Here is a 23,184-nt window from a genome sequence, read left to right as displayed (position 1 = left end):
TTTATTGATAGAATGATCCACTTGATTAATATTTTTTTTTTTTTGGTTATAGTATTGATAGGATGATTCTACCTGTTGTACAAGCACACAACTTAGGATTTCAAGAGATAGAGAAATGTCGTAGCTAAATTATGACTAACATCAACTTCACTTCTTCCGGTAGAGTCTTTGAGAAGGCGCACTAATTAATTGTGATGGCTGAACTTGAATGTGGTAACAATTATATTTTTATTTGATATAAAGTAGAGCTTAATCTTTACATTGTTCCTATAACATTTTTGTATTTACGTGGTTTATTAGTTTGTTTCGTAGACATTATCTACATATTTAAAGATTTGGGACCTAGAAATTAAGGAAGCAAAAATTAATTATTTCTTCATTCATGAGTGACTACTAGACAGAAGAGTGAATTAATACACAAATTAGAGAAAAATTTGTGAGGTGAAAGAATAGAACTCAATAAAGCGAGGTACATGCACAAGATGCATATAACTAAACTAGTAATTCATAAAAGAGCTGCTTAAAGTGTAAGCTCGCTCATATGATTATTTTGATATTCTAGAATTTTTGTGCTTGAAAGTATTTTCTCTATTTTACTTTATTTGATCCTTGCTAATTTGTCACAACCTCTAAATTTTTTTACTTAGGAGTGGTAATTAGGATGTTAGCCTACATATGTGGTTTCAATCCTTCTGATAATATCAAAAATTGTTTTGATATAAAATTTTATCTTGCTTTATTTTATTTTTTTTCTGATTTGAAAGTAATTAATCTTTACCTCTCCTTGGACAATACATCGTGTGTTGATTATTTATTTTCTTAATTAATATAGTAGCCCAATTAATTCTACTATGATCAACCAAAGTAAATATTTTCTATCTCAATTTATATTGTTTCGTGTAGATTTTTATACAAATTTATTTCAATAAAAATTGTCGGGCGCAGTCAAGATTTCAGTAAGAGATTTCAAAGTGAACATAAGAAGTTAAATAGATTTAATATCAACTATATATACATTATAACAAATAATTTTACACTTTATATATATATATATAACAAATAATTAACCCTTATGCGCTCCGCTCATGTTGACATTTTTTAAATGAAAATTAGAATCAACTATTATTCAATTTTCTTGATATTTAGATTAAAGAATTAAACATAATAATAAAATCACATATGGTGTATACTGTAATACAAAAATGAGATAATTAATTGATCAATAATTACAGAATTAAATATAATTAGTTGTTCTGAAAATTTATTAATTGGTTATCGTAGGTTTAGATTTGAGCAAGACAACTTTCAAGATTATTATAATTTTCTTTGTTCCTAAAGAAGTACTACTTGCAAAATAAATGTTTAATTCATTTTTTTATTTTGTTAAACTTGTAAAATAAATATATCAAAATATTTTTAAATTTTGTGATTTTAAACATATCATGTGAAAAGTTAAAATTAAAGAGTTGTCAAAAAAAATATTTTTTTGTAACTGGCTAAAAAGAAACATAGAAGAAACAAATTGAAGGGAAAACTGCTTGTTTTTTAGGGATCGTTTGGTAGAATGTATAATATAGTAGTACTAAATAGGATGTATTAGTAATACTAAGATTAGTAATGTTGTGATTATTGGTGTATTGAAAAGAATATGTATTGTTATATTTTTAAAATAATATTGTTTGTTTAGAAAAATATCCTCGACATACTATACCTTTATGTATTTTCTTTGTAAAACTTTATTATTCTTTTTTTAAAATAAAAAAATCAACAATATAACAAATTACTTACTTTGGAAATTCAAGATTTAATCATTCACTTGCAGGAATTATTATTATTTTTGTTTATCTTTTCTTTATTTGTTCATCATTTGTTTGTTGTTCCCAATTTGTGGTGTTCTTAAGGTGAAGGGAGGTATGTGTAATTTTTGAATGAGACAATGAAACCATTATTAATATAAAATTGTGTTCTATAGAGTGTAAAAGTTAAGCAGAAAATTATTTTTATTTGTGATATATCCTATTTACAAAATTAAAGCTTGTATCCAATCATGCAATTTGTTATTGGGTTTTGACCAATTTACTAAAATATAAGTATTTTTTAAGTTAATGGAGTAATTTTTTATGACTAAAAATTATTTGGACGAAAATTATCGTCTTGATAAATTGAAAAGAAATAACTGACATTGAATAAATTTAAAACAATTTAGAAGAGATTTAAAAGAATTTGAGGACATTTCTGGCTTTACTCATATTTATTCCATGCATTAAAATTCATGAATTATTAATACCATCAAATAAGACGTGTTGGTTATACATCCTATAATATCATATGGAGTGTATAACTAATACCTATATAATCACGCATTGCTCTAAAATTCTTATCAAACAATATATTAAATAATATTATATTTTAATATATAAATTATTTTTCTAATACAGTCTACTAAAGGACTCCTAAAATTGAATGGAGGCAGTATAACACAAAGTATTGGGCCCGTAGCGACATCCAGTATCCATGAAAGATTTTCTGTATCTTTTTTTTTTTTCTAAAAATTATACAAATACACAATTTATGTTTCCAATATTACAAAAATTTTAACTCTTTAAACATATTAAGAAAATCATAATATATACACAGAATACTATATATATGTTGGCTATGTTATGTATATTAATAGGGAGAGAAAGCAAAGTAATTAAAAAAATATGAGAGGGAATAATTACTTCCAAAAAGTTAGTATTTATGTTATTTATATTTTTTTTTTAACCTAAATCTTGCTTGTGCAAATTTGTTTCACTGGGCCCGTGTTAGCTCCAATCATTGAGAAGTATGGGAGGATCCAAATAAATAGTTCACAGGAGGAGATTCAGAATTTATGGATATTTGGGAGAATCAAACACATATATTAATATTTAAAATTTAAAACTTTTACTTGCAAATCAAAGCACCTAACCATTTTCTTAATTTTTAGAATGCTTTTTTAAATTTTATATCAATTTTTAATTTTTTTTTTATATAATTATATTTAATCTACATTGAATTTAGCAATATCAAAACACCAAAATTGCATATAGGTCCACCGCTGCCAGATAGCCCATTTTTAAATGTAATTTCTGATTATTTGTTTTCATTTATCTTGGTATTAAAAACATTTACTCCAATATAATTAAGAAAGATTGTAACATATTCCTATTTCTTTCATAAAGAAACTTATAAGATGTGCACATCGTTGAATTTGTTGAGTTACGTTGTGAGTACTCAGGGAAATTAAAGCAGTAGACTAATTTGTGTGACTAAACTCAAAACTAAAGAATTGATTTACACATCATAATAACTTTTATATTATTGCATTATTTATACTAGTAAAATCATGTTAGAAGTTTTCTTTTTCTGAATTTTTGTTATTATATATGTTTAATTTTCTCAAACTATGACGCGTATAGATGAAGGTTTTGATCCAAATGCTTATAATCTACTTACAAAGGTTGGATACGATTTGAATTACATTTAAGCTAGTCTATTAAGTTGATAAATCAAGCTCAATCCTTGCTCTTCAAGTCCAAGGACCGTTAAAATTACTTGGTGATGATCAAAATACTTTCAAATTCTAGCTCACGCCTATATTTCATAAGACTAGAAAAAAAAAAGACCAAAAAAGAAAGATAGAGAGAAGCTCTGTTCTTCAACAGTGGTCTGTAAATCTCCAAGTTGTAAGCTCCGCATGTAAAGAAGTATTTATCTCCAAGTGGTAAGCTGCAAGTTGCCGTACCTCCGCGATTGTGATCAAAGCTTAATTCGGCATTCGAGTTGAAATTTCAAAAAATATTCCATCGGTTCAAGAATAAAGCAAAGCCCTTGAATTGACGGTTGTGAGAAGAAGAATCAGAGAATTACATAGTTTTATATAAGATTTTTATGAAGATTCTAACCCTCACACGAATTACTGAAATTAAATATTAATTCATTATTTTTCTTTTCTTAATTATTATTTTCCAGAAACGAAATTTAGTCTTTTACATAGATCATATTTCATTTTTAATTTTTTTTTTTAAAAAAAAGTACATTTAAATTATAAATATTTATTACAAAAAGTATGATTAAACACAACTCCGACTCTAAATTTTGAAAAAACTCAATTAAAGTGAACTTCTTTTTACTTTCTTGACCAAACGCCCACTAAGTTTTCAGAAACTTTTTTCAGAAACATGATGATGTAAATCTATTGCTATGAATTGTATTATATATATGAAAATCTTTCTATATCTGTCGGTTATATTACCTAACTTTCAATTTCCTTGTGCATATTAGTGTCATTGGTCCCGCTTAGGCTCCAATCATCCAGGATATTATATTTCACTGCATATCAGAAAAGGACCCATAGGCCATATGTATGTCGTCAACGTGAAAAATGACTATATATGTCTGTGTGAGACATGCAAGCTATCACCACTTGAACAAAAAGAAAAAAAAGTAGTGATTATTTTGAAGGAAATAATAATAATAATAATCATGTGTATTGGAGGAGGAAAGATGGTGTGTGTAACAGGTGGCTCTGGTTTCATAGCTTCATGGTTAATCAACATGTTACTTCAACGTGGTTACACTGTTAATGCCACCCTTCGCAACATCAGTCAGTTTACTCCCACTCCTTTTTAGTAGTATATATTATTTTACTATACTGGTTTATTTCCTCTCATATTATCTTGGTAAACATCTACTCCAATATTACGTGACCGGGAGGTCATGGGGTCAATCCATCGCGACAGTCTCTTGCAGAATTATAGGATAAGGCTGCGATGTACAATAAATCTGGTTTGGTCATTTCTTGAACTTCGCACATAGCGAAAGTTTTAGTACACCGAGTTGACTTCTTTTTAAACATCCTCTCCAACATAATTAAGAAAGATTTTAAGTACAGTAACATTTTTTTTTCATAAAAAACTTGTAAACAGCGTTGAAGTTGTTGAGTTACATTGTGAGTAGTCAACAACATAATAATAATATAGTTGTAAAATGGCAGAGGATAGAAGCAAAGTTGGGCACTTGCTAGGCCTTGATGAAGCTAATGAGAGGTTGCATCTATTCGAAGCAGATTTACTTGAAGAACAATCATTTGATGCTGCCATTCAGGGTTGTGAAGGTGTATTTCATACAGCTTCACCTATTTCTTTCACTGCAAAATCCAAGGTAACCATGTTTTGTATACTCAGTTATGTTATGTAATAGAACGAGATTCTTGGAGTAACTGGTAAAGTTATCGTCATGTGACTAGGAGTTCATAGATTCAAGTCGTGGAAATAGCCTCTAGCAGAAATGCAAAGTAGGCTGCGTACGATAGATCCTTTTGGTCCAGCACTTCCCTGGACCCCACATAGAGCGGTAGCTTTAGTGCACCGAGTTTCCCTTTGATCCCAATTTGCTGATAAATCAGAACATTAATTAATTTAATTTGATGGATCAGGAGGAACTAGTGGAGCCTGCGGTGAAAGGAACACTAAATGTGCTTGGTTCATGTGCCAAATCACCATCAGTGAGAAGAGTGGTTATAACTTCCTCAACCGCTTCAATGATATGTAATCAAAATCGTTATATCCCTGGAGCTGTTGCCGATGAGACTTGGTTTTCTGATCCAAAATTCTGCGAACAAAGAAAAGTAATTCCCTCCTTCCATTTGTACCAATCTAAAAAAATTATGTAATTCTTTAGTAGTTATATAGTGCAACATGTGCTTTCTGCTTTCCATGTTGTAACTAGAGTGAAACAAAGCCTTTATCATTGTTGTAGCAATGGTACAATCTGTCCAAGACCCTGGCTGAAGAAGCTGCTTGGAAATTTGCAAAACAGCATGGGATTGATTTGATCACACTTCATCCAGTTCTCGTCATTGGTCCTTTTCTGCAGCCTACCCTTAATTTCTCATCCGAGGCTATGCTCAACTTCGTAACACAAGGTAACATTTGGAACAGACACATTAGATGCATCTTGTTTCTAATAATCTAGGATTTTGAATGATTTCATTTAAACAGAAACTGCTATGATCTAGTGATTTTCTTGATTTAGAAATTTGTATGTATGGACCTCTGCTTCTGATTTTTGGCATTATATATTAAATCATTTTTCTTAGCCAGGTACATTATGTAGATTCCACAAGTTCTTGTTTCATTTAAGTAGCAGAATCTAGCCAACCGAACATATCTATTAAAGTTATCTGGATCTGTAGTACAATTTCTAACAATTTTTTTAAAGACCTTCAAAGAGTATAATAAGAAGACAGGAAAGTGTTAATTTTTGGCAAGTGTCTCTAGAAGCAAGATTTGCAGAAATCATACTTCTCTGAGAAACATAACATAATACTCCTCCATCTGTTGTTTCAAAAACTAGCTCGTCTTTGACACATTGTGTTTTATTTGATGTAGGAAAAGAAGCATGGTCTGATGGAATATATAAATTTGTCGATGTTAGGGATGTTGCTAATGCACATATACTAGCATTTGAGCTTCCTTCAGCAAATGGAAGATACTGTTTAGTTGGGGCAAATGGTTACTCTTCTTCACTTTTCAAGATTCTACAAAAGTTTCACCCTTCCATCACTATCCCTGGGAAGTAAGTACATAAATATTTCCAATGTTACCAGTCATACTTATCTTGATATTTGTAAGTTTTTGTTACTAACTTCATTAATAGGAAAGATGAATCACTCATGATTCTTAAATTTGGATGTAGCTTTGAAGAAAATGGATTACCCGTTACCCCAACCTTCCAGATATCGGGGGAAAGAGCAAAAACTATAGGCGTCAAATATACATCTCTTGAATTGAGCGTGAAGGGCACTGTTGAGAGCTTGATCCAGCAGAAGTTCCTCAGCATCAAAACCTAAAATTGCATTTGTTGTAGCAAGTTTGTATCATCACAGTGATGTATTCCTGTATTATCATCTGATGAAAATCCCTGTCAAATTACTAAGCTAATAATAAATGCATGTGTTCTTGATGCGTGTGGTATTTCATTTTTTACGTAACTCCTTCGCTCTAATATGTTTTAGAAAGAATGACGAAGTTATATATCTGAAACCCTATTCTCACATGACCTCTTTTTTGTTTACGAATTATACTGAAGTTAGAATAATTATGAATTTGTGTTCTATTTCGTGACAGTATAGAATATTTTACACAATCAGATCACTTACGATGAGTCCAGATTTAATTTTATTTTTAATAACCTAGATACATGGCAATTACTTGCTATACGTCACATTAATAGAGCTAAAATATATATTCAGTGTGCAAAATCAAACGAGTATGTAACTACTAAGTGATTAATTTCTACTTTTAAGATAAATTTTGTCCACGGCTTAGTAACTAGTAAATCTCAGATTTGCTTAAGTAGAACAAAATTTATCTTCGAAACCACCAGTCCATCAAGAGTCAGGCCAAAGACAAAAAATAATGTATCAATTTCCTCTTGAGGGTCACCCGTCAGATAAAGGCTTGACTACCTGCAGGAGTCCACATAGCCTTAGGCTGACTTCCTCTTGAGGGTCACTCGTTAGAGAGGCTTGACCAGAGAGGTCTTTACCCGTGGCACGGTATTGACACCCTTCCAGTTGGGGTTACAAGTTGGACCCCATTAGTTCAGACTCGGGGCATGTCGGTTAAGTGAGTACTCCCACAGTTGCAGTTTCAGTATCAGTCTTCAGAGTAGAATTATAAGGACTATCAGATACAATCATCTATCTCAGTAAGGAACTCAGATAGTTCCAGTGATTCATGGACCACCCGTTAGATAGGCCTGGTCTCACACAAAGTTATTCAGTATTAATACTTACCGAGACCACCCGTCAGGTAGGCTTGATCTCAGTCTCAGATTCAGTTGAGTATTATCATTATCAGTTCCATAGATCACCCGTTAGTTAGGCCTGATCTCAAGCTTAGTAAATCTTAATCATTATCAGAAGATCTAGAGGTCATCCCGCTAGATAGGTTTGATCTTAGATTCAGCCAGTCGATATCCATTATCAGTAGACTCAGTCATCCAGTTTATCAGTATTAATAAGCATGGGTATCAGTTTTAGATTCAGTATTAATTATCAGATTCAGTCCCAGTATGCTCAGTCACAGTATGTCAAGTCGTTATAGATTTTCTATATATGCTAATCCAGCTCTTGCATATCATTTAGTTAAGTTGTGTTCATTCATAAGCCTTTGCATTCAGCTTTACCCCATTTACATACTCAGTACATTCAAACATACTGACGCATTTACACTATGGTGTTTTATTTAACGTTATAGGTTCAGAAGCACGAGATCAAGAGTACCCTTAGCAGTCCAGACTCAGTCAACAGCGATAGACGTAGCAGTGAGTCCTTATCATCCGAGGATGTTTCTTATTTCAGTACTTTATTAGATTCAGTTTATTTTTAGTAAACGGAGTTAGTTGGGGACATGTCCCATCAACTCCATAGTTCAAACAGTTAGAAGTTTTTTCAGACAGATGTATTATTATTTAGTTTCAGTTTTGAGTATTTTAGACGTTTGAACCTTATGGCAAGTTTTTGACAGTTTTCGCATTTATTTTACTAGATTATGCAGTGCTCAGGTATAGATATCATAAGAGGGTTAGCTTGTGTCCTTCGGGATCATGAGCACCGTGTGGCATTTCGATTTTAGAAAATTGAGGCGTTATAGTTTGAAGTCATGAACATCGACCTGTTGACATGGGCATGAGTTGTAGACCATTTTTCATAGCCTATATCAAACAGATACTCCTTCACCCCATTATTGATTTTGTTTATGTCTTTCATAAGCCTATCAAAGTCTGCTTTTATGTATGTCCTGGTCATTGTAAAGAAGATCCCCTTTAATTGCTTTTGATTCTTCTTAAATCTACATTCTTCTTAAATCTACCCTTGATGTTGTTTCATAGATGGTATATGTGTATACAGTGAGCCATATTTGGATATACAAGTGCAGCAGCTTTTAATTTCATAAAACTCACCTGTTGCATCCAGAACACTAGCAGACAACATTGTTCCCTTGTATGCAGATTTCAGAAAAGTTCCATCAACAACAATGGTAGGCATACAATATCTCCAGCCCCTAATTGATGTGCTCAACGCGACAAAAGCATATAAAAAGTTATTGTCCTCCATTTTGTGTAGTCTTGTGAATGATCCAGGATTTATTGTGTTTAACATGTATAGGTAAGCTGGCAATTTAGCATAAGATTCACGCAAGGAACCTCTGACCAGTTCAAGTGCTTTTTCTTTGTCTTTATATGCTTTTTTGTAGTTCATCCTAATTCCGTACAAGTTTCTCATTTCGTCCATGATCTCTGCTGGAGTGTATGTTGACTTTAGATTTAGAAAGTTATGCTTCACAATTTTAGCGATAGTTAAAGAAGTAGCATACCGTTGTGAAAGCATTATGTCCGTAATTGGACAAGTGTGATCATCAACAAATTTGGTCACCATGACAACTTCTGAATTTTATTGACTTGAAGATCTAAAAGTTCAATTGCATCTCTGATTGATACACTTAAGATAATACCTAGATACATTTATATACAATAAATGTATATGCAGTACACTGTTCATATCCAATATATATGCAGGTGTTATACAAAAATTACACGGTTCATATGCAGTATATATACAGGTCCTAGTAGTTACACAGTCTGTACACGGGTCATATGCAGTTTATATGCAGTATTTATGCAAATTTAAAATCAACATTCTAATAAAATATAAACGTTATATATTGTTGACACAGGTTATATAAAGTAGTTATAGTTTATACCTTGATGATGATGATCTTTTCACCTTAAATTGAAATCTCTCACGGATTGCATAATGTTTCATCACACTTGATATTGTATTTTTATCCCAGTACAGCTGCCCTTCTTCAACATCTCTATGAAGTGGATCCTTAATTATCGATTTGGTCTGTTCTTCAATCTCTACATCTTCAATTGTATAATCAGAAATAGGTATCGGATGAACTAGAATAGCAACCGGAGATGTTTCGATCAAATTTTCAATTGAGGATTCTCCATTTTCAAATGTGTTTTGTAGTGTTATACACAACGGAAATTCATTTATATCTAAATTTTTGTTCTTCATCTCCATATAAAATCTAACACTCATATCATTGTAAATAGTCATAGATCCACTCTTTACAATGTATTTTATTGCCATTAAACCAGAATTTCTCTCTAGATTCAACTGCTTATACAGTTCATCAACAAAATATTCGTACCTGCAAGCCGAATTCAAAAGTACTCCATTGATTGTAAACTTTTTGAACTGTACATCACTTAACCACTCTCCTCCGTATTGTAGCATAATTGAAACTAAAATCGAACTTGAAGCCATAATTTCGTATCAACTGAAGCTAATTGTGAATGAAAAAAAAAAAATTGAAGCTAATTGATAGAGGATATTGTATATTTATATACAATTTATGAAGGTATTATAAGGTAATATGGTGTATTTGAAAGAGGATTTGTGAGATTTTAATGGAAAGGATCCCGGGGTAAAATTGGAGAAGGAAAGTGTGAGTTTCAATTGAAAAGGAAAGAAATATATTATGCTATTTTGGCGGCTTCTTAGCGGTGATTAGAAGATGGCTAAAATATGGTATTATTTTAACGACTATTAAGCTATTTTTGTCCTTCTTCTTTAAAGTTTGAAGTAATATCTAGCCCAAATTGATTCATTTTCTTGAAAGACCATAATAAGGAGACATAATGATTTTATAACATGCAAAAGAATCATAAAAGAACAAATAAAGAAATCAAATATAATTAAAATTAGGTTGAAATAAAGAAATCAAATATAATTAAAATTAGGTTGGGTTATACCCACATTTTAGCCCACTTCAGTCCAAATAACTTTGAACCCCCACCCCACGCCCACGCCCACGCCCACGCCCACACACACAAACCCAAGTAAGAAACGGTTAGTTGTTATACCAGAAATTTACTTAATTATGCATTCCCTGTTGAAACAAAGCCTTTATTGTTGTTGTAGCAATGGTACAATCTGTCCAAGACCCTGGCTGAAGAAGTTGCTTGGCAATTTGCAAAACAGCATGGCATTGACTTGGTTACACTTCATCCAGTTCTAGTCATTGGTCCATTTCTGCAGCCTGCCCTTAATTTCTCATCCGAGGCTATGCTCAACTTCATAACACAAGGTAAGCCTCCTCACATTTTGAACACACACATTACATGCATGATAGGAAGTAGGAATTGAACGTGTCTTTTTTTCTAATAATCTAGGATCTCGAATGATGTATTTAAACAGAAACTGTTATGATCTAGTGCTTTCTTGATTCAGAAATATTTATGTATGAACCTCTGCTTCTGATTGTTTGGCATTATATATTAAATCGGTTTTTTAGCAAGGTACATTAATGTATCGTCAAATATTTAATATGATTCCACAAATTCTAGTTTCATTTAAGTAACGAAGTCTAGCCACATAAAAATATTTATTAAAGTTATCTAGATCTGTAGTACATTTCTAACAATATATTTTTAAAGACCTTCAAAGAGTATAATAAGAAGACAGGGAAGTGCTAACTTTTGGCAAATGTCTCTAGAAGCAAGATTTGCAGAAATCATACACGTTTTCTCTGTACCGTTCGGACAACACAAAAGTTTTCTGATCTGGAATGTTTATATAGTTGTAATTTCTCTTAAGATGAGTGAAATTAAGTTTCAACAAAAATACTTCTCTGTGAAACATAACGCAATACTGCATATGTTGTTTCAAAAACTTGCTCAGCTTTGACACATTTGTGTTTTATTTGATGTAGGGAAAGAAGCATGGTCTGACGGAATATATAAATTTATCGATGTTAGGGATGTTGCAAATGCACATATACTAGCATTTGAGGTTCCTTCAGCAAATGGGAGATATTGTTTAGTTGGGGCGAATGGTGACTCTTCTTCTTCTTCACTTTTGAAGATCCTACAGAAGCTTCACCATTCCATCACTGTCCCTGGGAAGTATGTAAATATTTCCAATGTTAGTGTCAACTTATCTTGATGTTTAACTTCATTAATACGAAAGATTTTCACTCATAATTTTTATATTTGGATGTAGCTTTGAAGAAAATGGATTGGCTTTGAAGAAAATGGATTGCCTGTTACCCCGACCTTCCAAATATCGGGGGAAAGAGCAAAAACTATAGTCGTCAAATACACATAAAAGGCACTGTTGAGAGCTTGATCCAGAAGAAGTTCCTCAGCATCAAAACCTAAAATTGCATTTGTTGTAGCAAGTTTGTATCATCACAGTGATGTATTACTGTATTATCATCTGATGAAAATCCCTGTCAAATTATTAAGCTAATAATAAATGCATGTGTTCTTGATGCGTGTGGTATTTCATTTTTTACGCAACTCCTTCGCTCTAATATGTTTTAGAAAGAATGACAAAGTTATATAGCTGAAACCCTATTCTCGCGTGACCTCTTTTTTGTTTACGAATTATACTGAAGTTAGAATAATTATGAATTTTGTGTTCTATTTCATGGCAGTATAGAATATTTTACACAATCAAATCACTTATGATGAGTTGGCCAGATTTAATTTTATTTTTAATAACCTAGATACATGGCAATTACTTGCTATACGTCACATTAATAGAGCCAAAAGACATATTCAGTATGCAAAATACTAGTTCGATCGTAACACATACACGCTCAAGAACTAGTGATTTTCTGGATGAAGGGGACTTATCCTGTAGAACTGTTAAAACCTTTTCGGCAACAATCGTTCAAAATCTCTTCAGATGTAAGCCAATACTATTGCTAAATATTTTTTGCACAGCAAATTAATATATCCTAAACCACAAATATTGATAAAAAAAATCTGAGAGCACATATCTAGACCCTTGTACTACAAGGCAAAGTATCAATCATTCACAAAGCTGAGCATTCTCCTTCGAGTTGATTAAACATGTCAAACTTTACATTACAAACCAACAATCAATCTTTTATTTAAAACATGGAACCTGAGATATGTCCACCAGTGTAGTTCCATCACATGATAAACCTAAAATAAGAGACATGGAAATAATGAATATCAATGGCCGATAATATACTGGACAGATATGTTATAATAAAACAATCCACTGAAACACAAAAGAAAAACTCGTAACTCGATATCACACAAGAGCAAAGTCAGTAAACAGCTTTTATCAGTGTGTTCAGAAAAAAATAGTGACCTCTAAAAGGAGGAAAATTTTGTTATGGTTGAGGTCAACCAACAAAAGTTGGATGAGGCTCCGTTCCTTTTTGACACATGAAATAGTGGGCCCATTTAATTATTTTAACGAGACAAAAAATAGTATTTTATATTACTATTGATATGCGTCCAATCAAGAATAATAAATTGAGTTAAATACTTTTATCGTTCAGTTTTACTTGTCACAAATTGAGACGACACACCTATTAAGAAAAATAATTAATAACATGATTATTTTACTATAATATCTCTATTAAGTGATGTTTACATTGTGTTTTAAAATTAATTTGAAGAAAAAATAATTAATGCTAAGAATAAAATAGGAAAAAAAATATCTTTTCTCGATATATCAAAAATGATAAATAAAAATAAAAATTTAATTAGAAAATTAGTGACAAGTAAAGTGAACAGAGAGTAAATAATAGTATGTATAGATAAAGGCAATAAAAATTGTATGTCTGTGTCTTCAGTAGGTACAATAAGAGGTAAATAAATATTAAACGTGGAATATTTTTTCATCAGTTATCACCTTAATTAAGTGGGTCATGGTTGTAAATGATTTATCACAAATTGCTTAAGTATTTGTTGGAAGATTAGAAGTTCATTCGAGGACAAAATAAAAATACCGTTTACACTACGAAATGATGTGATGCAGTGATAAGATTATTTCTTCCTTAATCAAAGATGTCGAATATGAGTCATAGATATGATAAAATTCTTAATAGAAAGGGAAAAAAAAAAACTTTTACTGTTTCATTAAGTTTCATCATTCGTCAGTTGAATGCAAATCTAATTAAAAGTACATGTATATGTTATATAGGAGTATAATTTCATGCAAATAACTGATTGTTTTTTTTTTCTACTTTGTTACTTGTAAATAATTGGAAAAGGTATTTTTATTATTTTGCAAGAAATTAAGGATATTAAGGTGAAAATTATTTTAAAATGTAAAAAATAGTTTCAAAATACTATAGTGTTATTTTTGTTAATCATTCATATAATAATTTGTTTTGATTAAAAAATTGTCAAAGTTCAAGGAAAAGAACAAAAGATCTGAACATCAAGTTTTCAAATTTTTGTTGCATCAGTAAGATCAACCAAGATTTGGACATCAGTTTCCTTAAATTCTTTTTTAAGGAATGTATTTCACTATAACTAATCTTATTAATAATTCTTCTAAGCTTCTAATTGATTAGCCATCTTTAATTTTACTTATCTAATTTTGACTTGGCATATCATTAGAAAAAGAATATTTAGCATGACGATTTTACCACACTGTTCTTATTAATTGATGCTTAGTATTAGGCATTAAAAATAATTTAGAAAATAAATAATTAATGTTGAAAGTAAAATATTTTAAAAAATTATTTTTCTTGATATATCAAAAATAACGAGAAAAAAAATCAATTTTTTAGAAATAAGTTAAGTACAAATGAACGGAAGAGCACTATAGTTATTTAAATTAAGGATAATATTAAGAAAATATAATTAAAATTTTTAATTTGCTAAATAAACAAATAGTAAGATCATTTATAAAAAAGCCAAATAAGTAGGGCTGTGCAAAAATCGAACCGACCGATAAACCGAACCGATAAAAATGTTATTGTTGTATTGGTATTGGGTTATCGGGTTAACGGTTTTTTATTGGCTTTATAAAAAAACTTATTGGGTAAACGATTCGGTATCGGTTTTAGCGGTAATTAAGATTTCATTTTTTTATGTTAGTTGTTACTATTTCTATTTTATAAGTATTTTCTTATTGGTTAAATCGAAAATCGAACTGTTAAGGACCAAAAACCAATAAACCGAAACCGATAAGAAAACATCTTATTGGTTGGTTATTGGTTTTACATATTTAAAAAATAAAAATCGAAAATCGATAAACCGAACCAATAACACGTAAAACCGAACCGAATCGACCGATGCACACCCCTACAAATAAGATGAAACAAATGAGTAATTAATTAACTCAACTAATTATGCTTGATGGGACCGGTGTCAATTACTCTAAGTATATTTATAGTCTCTAGTTATCTTCACTTTAGCTACAAAAATAGATAAAGGGTTCACTGTTTCATGTGTCAAAAAGGCAATGAAACCTCAACCAACTTTTGTTGGTTGGACCTCAACCATAATAAAGTTTTTCCTAAAAGGATGTTATAAATGTATTTAACTTTTTTTTTCTTTTTGAAATTGGTAACTGTTGTTATTAATGTATTATTTACTCTCTAGAAAAACATTCCGCTTGAAATTCCAAATGATTTCCCCGGAAGGCTTTACCAACAACTCAATCGCGCTCTTGATAACTTTGTCCACCCCACGCGTCCCCCCACCGGTCTTGACAAGAAGGTCGCCCCGCCCCGGATACTTCACGTGCAACTAGTGATGAAAGACAGGCGATTGTATATATTTTTGACCATCCAAAAGATGAGGCTAATACGTTGGATTGGTAAACTGTGGGGAAAGGGTGAGCTCGCCAATAATGCGATTTTTTTTCTTTCTTTCTTTCAATTTTTTGCTCTGATTTAATTTATTTCTTGCGATTTTCTTCTTCGGTTCAATTTCAAAATGAATTTATCATTATTTTTATATGAATATTTTTAATTGGTTCGATCGAAATAAAAATTTTACTATTATGAAGTTAATTTAGGTATCAAGGAAAATTGATTTTGATCGAATAAATTGATTTTCTTAAAGTTTTTTGTGTAAGAAAATGACTTTATTACAAAAACTCACAAAAAAAATTTTTGACATGTATTTGATTGGAGATTGAAAGTGAAAAAAAAGGAGAAAAGATAGGGAGGTAGAGTGTGAGGAAGAAGAAGGAAAAGAAAAAAATTAGTGGCTGAAAACATAGAAATGGGCTCACTTAATTTTTTAAAATCAAAATACGCTTTAATTATTATTTTTTTGTCACAACAGACATTAAAGAGTTAATATAATTCAGGCGCAAGTTATTCAATGGATAAATAATTGTCTATAAAATTAAAGTGATATAATAAATTGTAAATTGTGAAGACAAATTCGCGGGGAGGGGGAGGGTTATTTATGCTTTTTCCCTTATATTATATGCATACCAAACATTCAATAATAGTATTGAATATAATACTCCAATATAGACTTGCATGACTTTTATATATTAAAGTTGTGTAGGTATATCTCAATGAACAAAAAATGCAAAATTATTTAGTGGACCTTTATACTTATTTGAGTTTGTAAATTAAATATCTCTACTCAGCTTTTTATTATCTAAACTCCTCAACTCAATAAAATTTAATATTTTAAACTTTATTTCGATGTGTGTAACACAACCGCCTCTAAGTCAGCTTCCACATCATTTTTAAATGCTACATTAAACTTCACGTCATTTTTAAATGCCACATAAGAAATTAAATTTTAAAATAAATTTAATTAAATAAACAATTTTTACAAATCGTAGAAAAATTTTAATCATGTTCTTGATGTTAGCCCACAGATTGAGCATCAAATTCATTCCAAATAGTTGAAATTCCTCTCTAATTAATTTAAATTTTCAATTATAAATTCAAATACACAAACACAATAAATTTTCAATTTTCAAGTTTGAATTATCTTTGACCAATCCACAAAAATTTAGTTATTGCTCTTCGAACTTGAAATTCAAGCTTTTTCATGAAGTTCATTAATTTTACAATATCCACTATCACTCCCTTTCGATTCAAATTCAAATTTAATCCTAAAAAAAAAAACATGAAAACTTTGAATTGAGAAATTCGCAAAAAATAAAAATAAAAAGTGAATCTCAAACGAAAGGAAAAAAAATCAAAGAAGGAAAATAGATTTTTTTTTCTTTTAGGTACGGTGGGGGTGAGGACTGAAGAAAAAAAATAATGGGGTAAGGTGAGGTGGTGCAGACGGGGTGAGGGAGATGGATGGGGTGACAAAGAAGAAAGAAAAAATTGGCGGGAAATGGGTTTGGGAGTGGGAGTGACAAAGAAGAAGAAAGAAAAAAAAAGGGGGTGGGGGGTGCGGGTGAGGGGTACGAGAAGGGAGAGGGGAATGGTTGCCGGGTGAGGGGGAGGGGGGAGGGGGGTGGGCACGGGGAAGGGTTAAAAAGAGAAGAAGAAAGTGGGATTTTTTAAAAAAAAATTATTATTATTAAATTTTTAAAATATTTTTAATTCACTTGTCCAAAAACGTGTGCAAACACGTGTTTTTCCACCTTAATAATTCAATGCTACACATGCATCAAAAGAGTTTAAAATATAATATTTTAATGATTTTAAAAGTTTAGATGACAAAAAGATATGTAGAAGTGTCTATATTACAAATTCGAATAAATACAAAGGTCCATCTGATCATTTCGCCGAAAAAAAGGAGAGGTCATATAGTAAGCTACAATGTCCCTATAAACAATTACGACAAATTTCAGAGTTAGAAAAGAGTCATTTTAACAGATATTATCCATTAAAAATTAATAATGTAATATATTAAACTATTTCCATTTTATGACTTTTTTAAAAAAAGAAATAGAGCATTATTAAAATGATGAAATATAAAGGTATAATTGAAAATATTTTAATTTTTATCGTAAATTCTTAAGATAACAACTATTTTGAGATAATATTTTTGGATAGACTAGTCAAAAACATAAATTTAAAAGGTATAAATACATAAAGTATCTTATCTTTTAAAGTATTTCATAAAATCTCATCATTTTCCTCTTGATCTATGATATATTAAACGTGTAAAAATCATTAGAAGAGTGATTTGAACTTTTTACCCATCATTAAATGTATTTGTTTTATACAAAATCGCTTTTTCACTATTTTTTCCTATATTTAAGAGTTAAAAATTAATTAAATATATTTATGGTAAAATTATTTTTTGTTAGAAGTCATAAGAATTAATGACAATTAATATTTTTTTTCATTAGTTAAAAAGGTCTAAATCAACTACATTTGATTTTAAGAAGATTTGAAAAATCTAAGACTTCAATTATTGATATTGTGTAACTTTTCCTAAAACAAAATGTCGGATAAGTTTATGTTTTAGTTTTTACCTAACATATCCAAAAAATTAGGAAGGAGCTATTTTTTCTCCTATTATATTTATTACCTATCAAATAAAATATAATAATTTTAGAAAAAAACACGAAAAAATTTAAAATTTTGTGTGTGAGGAAAGCATTGATATTTAAGTCCAATTCCTAGAAGGAAGTAAACAAAAAATTAGCCTTTTTCTTATTTAAATCTAGCCTAGAATATTATTATCAATTGAAATATTGATAATATCTATGATTAAAAGATAAATTTACTCGTATTTTGAGATAAGTTTAATAAAATTTTAGTACGTTCATAAAGTTTAGAATAATAAATAATTTTAGTTCATAATTTTCAATCAGACAATAATTGTTTTCATCTGAGATTGGAGCTTTGTGATGGTTATCGTATTGTTTTGCTATAGTTGATAAGTTGTAGATGAATGTCAGTTGCTTTGAGAATTTCTTTGTGTAATGATTAGGTTTAATTATATTGTTTTGGTATCTCTATTATCGTATTGTTTTGTTATAGTTTACAGGTAGTAGATGAATATTGGTCGGCTTTGAGGAATTTTCAGGTAAAGGTTAGATTAGTTTATTGTTTTGATATCTTTATTAGTGTATTATATTGCGGTAGTTTACAGGTTATAGATGAATATCTATCGGCTTTGAGGAGTTCTTTTGTGTAAATGTTAGGTTTAATTGTATTGTTTTGATATCTCTATTATCGTATTCTTTTGTTGTAGTTTACAAGTTGTAGATAAATGTTGATCGGATCTGAGAAATTTTTGTGGGTAAAGGTTAGGTTTAATTGTATTGATTTGATACCTCTGCTTTGAGGAAATTTTTAATGTAAAGATTGGATTTAATTGTATTGTTTTGATATCTATTATCGTATTATTATTTTGTAGTTTATAGATTGGCTTTGAGAAATATTTTGTGTAAAAACAAGGTTTAATTGTATTGTTTTGATATCTCTATTATCGTATTATTTTTTTTGTATTTACAGGTGGTTGATGAATCTCAGTTGGCTTTTAGAATTTTTTTAGGTAAAATTAGGTTTAATTAAATAAGTTCTCTATCTTTACATATTTAAAAGATGTTGAATTTAATTTTTGTATTCATCTTTGTTATTTAAACAAATATCTTATTTAGTGTAGCATTTGAACTTATTAAAGTGAGGTACACGCGCGAGGCGCGTACACCTAAACTAGTATATATTAAATAAAGAAGTAACAAATTTGCATTTATTGTAGGGAAAGTAAATAATGAAAGAGAATCACTTAAATATATTTTTTAAAAAAATTAAATTAAAGAATTTTCATCAGATCTTATCATTTGCAATTACAATTTGGTTCAATTTTTTTTTCATCTCTATTAATCTTTTTTTTTCTTTAAAATTTTGAAAGCTTTGTTGTATGCTTCAGGTTGATAAGCATTCATATTCTCTTGAAGAATCTTCATAATGTAGAAGCTAAAAAAATTTATAATTTTCGACGGAACCATGGCAATGACGATGACCACTATAATGGTCCACAAAATTGGATATCGAATTCTGTGTTGACACATATATTTTTGGTTAATGCACTTGATACATATATAATGTTGTTAATTTCTAAATACATTTTCGTACTATAAAACAGTGATACATATGATTGATACATTTGTTATCAGTATATTGGCGATAGATATGAGTGATACATTTATTGTTAGAATATTGGTGATACATACGACATATACTTTTTGATGGTGATTCACATTTTTGATTCATTTATAATTGTTTAATACATTTAACATATGTTTGACATACTTAAACTATTTATTTTGTGTGAAATTAAATTTTCAATGGATATTGAGTAATTTTACCTGAGGTATCATTATGATACATCTAAAACCAAATGTATCATAAACATACATATGGAAAGTTAGTGTTTGTGAACACTCCAATAATGACAAAACATGTTTAAATTACAGGAGAACGAAGAAAAATTTGAAAGTTGATTGATTTTGGGTATTTATAGATTCCTTTGAAAATGGATAAGGTATGCCACGATTTACGCGTGATTTACTCCTCGTAATAATTGAAAATCAGTTACTTCCTTATTTAATTAACCACTCAATTACACATGTATCACAATATATATGTATCAAGGCTAAAAATATGTATCACAAAAACTAAAATTTTAGATATCTTAAAATTTAACAAAATTGTGATAAAAAAAGGAAAAATTATAGAAAGTAGCATACTTAAGACTATAATTACAATAAATAGCGACACTTTTGTAAATTTACAGTTTATAGCAAGAGTAGCATTATTTTACTCACTAACTAGGTAAGTGCATGTTTTACTCTCACTACTTTACATTTTTCTATTTTCACTCCACTATTTTACCTCCCCCAAATATAACCATATCTTTTACCCCTTTTTTTCATCTTATTTTTTTATCTTTTAATTATTTTATTTTCACTTTATTTTCTCTCTTCTATTTCTCTTTGTTTTTTCTTCAAAGATAATTATCTCCACGGTCTTCAAGATTTCGAAATAAAACATCATTATTGTCTTTCACTCTCTTATATCTCTACTTTTTTTTTCTTGTTAGTTTTTTTCATCTTATTTTTTATCATTTTATTTTTTTATTTTGATTTTTTTTTCTTTTTCATTTTTTTCTGTCCACTTTATTTTCTCTCTTCTATTATTTTTTTTTTCATTTTTTTCCTTTCTCATATCGTTTTTTTTTTCTTTTTCTATTTTCGTTTTCTTCTTATTTTTTCTATTTTTTTCTTTTATTTTTACACTTCTATTTCTCTTTCTTCCTTTTTTTTCTTTTTCACTTCTCTTTTTTTCTTTTTTTCTGTTTTTTTACTCTTCTATCTCTGACTTTTATTTTGAAAAGACGAATATGTATATCACATACATATATTAAAAAAACATACAAAATACATAGCCATACAGATCTGGATATGTATTTACAGTACAAAACATACGTATATATTTACGAAATACATATCATATTCATATTAAACAGTAACAAACATAACTATACTATATATCTTCATATGTATTTGCGAAATACAAATGTAACTCATATAAAATAAGAATATACATATGGATCAGGTATGTATTCTGTAAATACATATGCAGAGCTATATGTATTTTATTCGGTGTTGAATTTGTCTTTGAACTGTACATACTATGTCATTTTAGAGGGTAACATATGTACTTATTTGTTTTCTTTTACTGGTTAAGATATGTATCATGTATTTTTTTATTGCCTATACATATATGTATAAATTGTCATTTTTGTTATAGAGATTTTGTGTTCTATATGTTTATATATACATATGAGTCAGATATATATTTCTGTAAATACATATGCAGATATATATGTATGATTTTTACCGTAAATATATCTGCAGATCTGTATGTCTATTTATTTTGTATATTTTTTGAATGTGTATATATGATATAGATATTTGTCTTTTAAAAATAAAAGATATAGATAGAAGAGTAAAATAAAAGAAAAAAACAAAAACAAAAAATAAAAATTCAAAAAAAAAAAGTGAAAAAGAAAAAAATAAGAAGAAAGAGAAATAGAAATTAGAAAAAGAAGTGAAAGAATAAAAGTGAAAAAAAATTATAAAAAGAAGAAGAAAAAAAGGAAAAAAAATGAGAAAAGGAAAAAAAAGAAAAAAAATAAAAATAAATAAAAAAAGATAAGTAGAAGAGAGAAAATAAAGTGGAAAGGAAAAGAGAAAATACATCAAATCCCCCCTCAACTTGTTAACAAAACTTACTTTAGACCCTAAACTAATTGGACAATTATTTACCCCCTTATGAACTTTAAAGTATATTATTTTGCCTCCTTAACGGCAGGCATGACAAAAAAAAAATATAAGCGTGTTTTTTAGTGCAAAAAAGTATAAAAAAAAATTAGTGGGGCCCACTTTAATATTTTTAACCATTATTTTTTTCCTTCTTCCTCACACTCCACCACCCTTATTTCTTTTCTTCTTCACACCCCACCATCCAATGTCTTTTACTTTCTCTATTTCTTTTTCTTTTTTCACTCCTATCTATAAAAAATATTCAACCAAATACACAATCATAGGAAGAATAACTATACAAATTATACAACAAATAAATTTTATGAAGATCAAGAATCAACAAATTAATTTTATTTTCGCACATCAAAATCGAATTTACTGAAATGACTGTCAAATTTTCATAATTTTTACATGAATTTGTTCACAGAAAGCTTCTATACCACAGTGTGAAAATGAAACAAATATTTTGATTCCATTGTCGCGACCAATTAGATGAAACAACGATCGAAAAGTTAGGCACAAAGCATTCAAAGCTCCATTAACATAATCATTGTTTTTAATCAAATGAACAGATTGACCAAATATACAAGGATTATCCAAAAAATCACTCAATATTGCTTTATGGAAAACCCCATTAACAAGAAGTATTTAGAAATTACAAATCTAAGAGCAAATTTATCCCCCAAAAATTGCTACAATCTTCAAATCAAATCTCCAACTTTAGGCCATCAACAATTCACTCCTTGGATGAAGAAGCGATAGAGTAGAGGGAGAAAGGGGCGGCGCTGGTGAAGGAGGTGGCGGGTTGGAGTTTTGCTTAGACGAAATTTTCACTGGCCAGCGATGGCAGTGGCGGTGAGTTGTTTCGCGGATGTGTTGGTCTCGGTGGGCTCCGAATTTGAGAGAGAAAAAGTGAGAAGGATGATACAAGAGAAGAGAGGAGGAGCATCGGCAGTGGTGGTTGCCAAGCAATGGCGGAAAAGTGGAGAAGAGAGAAAGAGAAGAAAAAGACGCTGAAAGGTTAACAAATTTTATATATATATATATATATATATATATATATATATATATACATATATACACACACA

At 29.7% G+C, this 23,184-nt stretch overlaps 2 protein-coding genes across 2 annotated transcripts; both read left to right on the top strand.

The window, feature by feature from the left end:
• Positions 1–4,419: 4,419 nt before the first annotated feature.
• On the top strand, positions 4,420–6,992 carry LOC107856385 (phenylacetaldehyde reductase). Its single transcript, XM_016701413.2, has 6 exons — positions 4,420–4,630; positions 5,021–5,187; positions 5,462–5,653; positions 5,785–5,950; positions 6,417–6,603; positions 6,724–6,992. Exons 1-6 carry the CDS (start codon positions 4,510–4,512, stop codon positions 6,875–6,877), a joined length of 987 nt encoding a protein of 328 aa, XP_016556899.1. The 5' UTR covers positions 4,420–4,509; the 3' UTR covers positions 6,878–6,992.
• A 3,910-nt stretch (positions 6,993–10,902) lies between these two features.
• On the top strand, positions 10,903–12,379 carry LOC107858673 (phenylacetaldehyde reductase-like). Its single transcript, XM_016703433.2, has 3 exons — positions 10,903–11,192; positions 11,817–12,009; positions 12,107–12,379. The coding sequence occupies exons 1-3, from the start codon at positions 11,171–11,173 to the stop codon at positions 12,192–12,194; spliced, it is 303 nt and encodes a 100-aa protein (XP_016558919.2). The 5' UTR covers positions 10,903–11,170; the 3' UTR covers positions 12,195–12,379.
• Positions 12,380–23,184: the final 10,805 nt, after the last annotated feature.

The sequence above is a fragment of the Capsicum annuum genome, chromosome 1 (assembly GCF_002878395.1).
Source record: "Capsicum annuum cultivar UCD-10X-F1 chromosome 1, UCD10Xv1.1, whole genome shotgun sequence".
In the NCBI taxonomy this organism is placed as follows: Eukaryota; Viridiplantae; Streptophyta; class Magnoliopsida; order Solanales; family Solanaceae; genus Capsicum; species Capsicum annuum.
The sequence above is the reverse complement of the archived record's forward strand: the minus strand, read 5'-3'. Positions and strand labels throughout refer to the sequence as shown.

Coding starts and splice junctions, on each gene's coding strand:
- LOC107858673 (XM_016703433.2), top strand. CDS start 11,171: ATGCTCAACTTCATAACACAAG. Junction 11,193..11,816: donor GCTCAACTTCATAACACAAG/GTAAGCCTCCTC, acceptor TATTTGATGTAG/GGAAAGAAGCATGGTCTGAC. Junction 12,010..12,106: donor TCCATCACTGTCCCTGGGAA/GTATGTAAATAT, acceptor ATTTGGATGTAG/CTTTGAAGAAAATGGATTGG.
- LOC107856385 (XM_016701413.2), top strand. CDS start 4,510: ATGTGTATTGGAGGAGGAAAGATGGTGTGTGTAACAGGTGGCTCTGGT. Junction 4,631..5,020: donor TGCCACCCTTCGCAACATCA/GTCAGTTTACTC, acceptor GTAAAATGGCAG/AGGATAGAAGCAAAGTTGGG. Junction 5,951..6,416: donor GCTCAACTTCGTAACACAAG/GTAACATTTGGA, acceptor TATTTGATGTAG/GAAAAGAAGCATGGTCTGAT.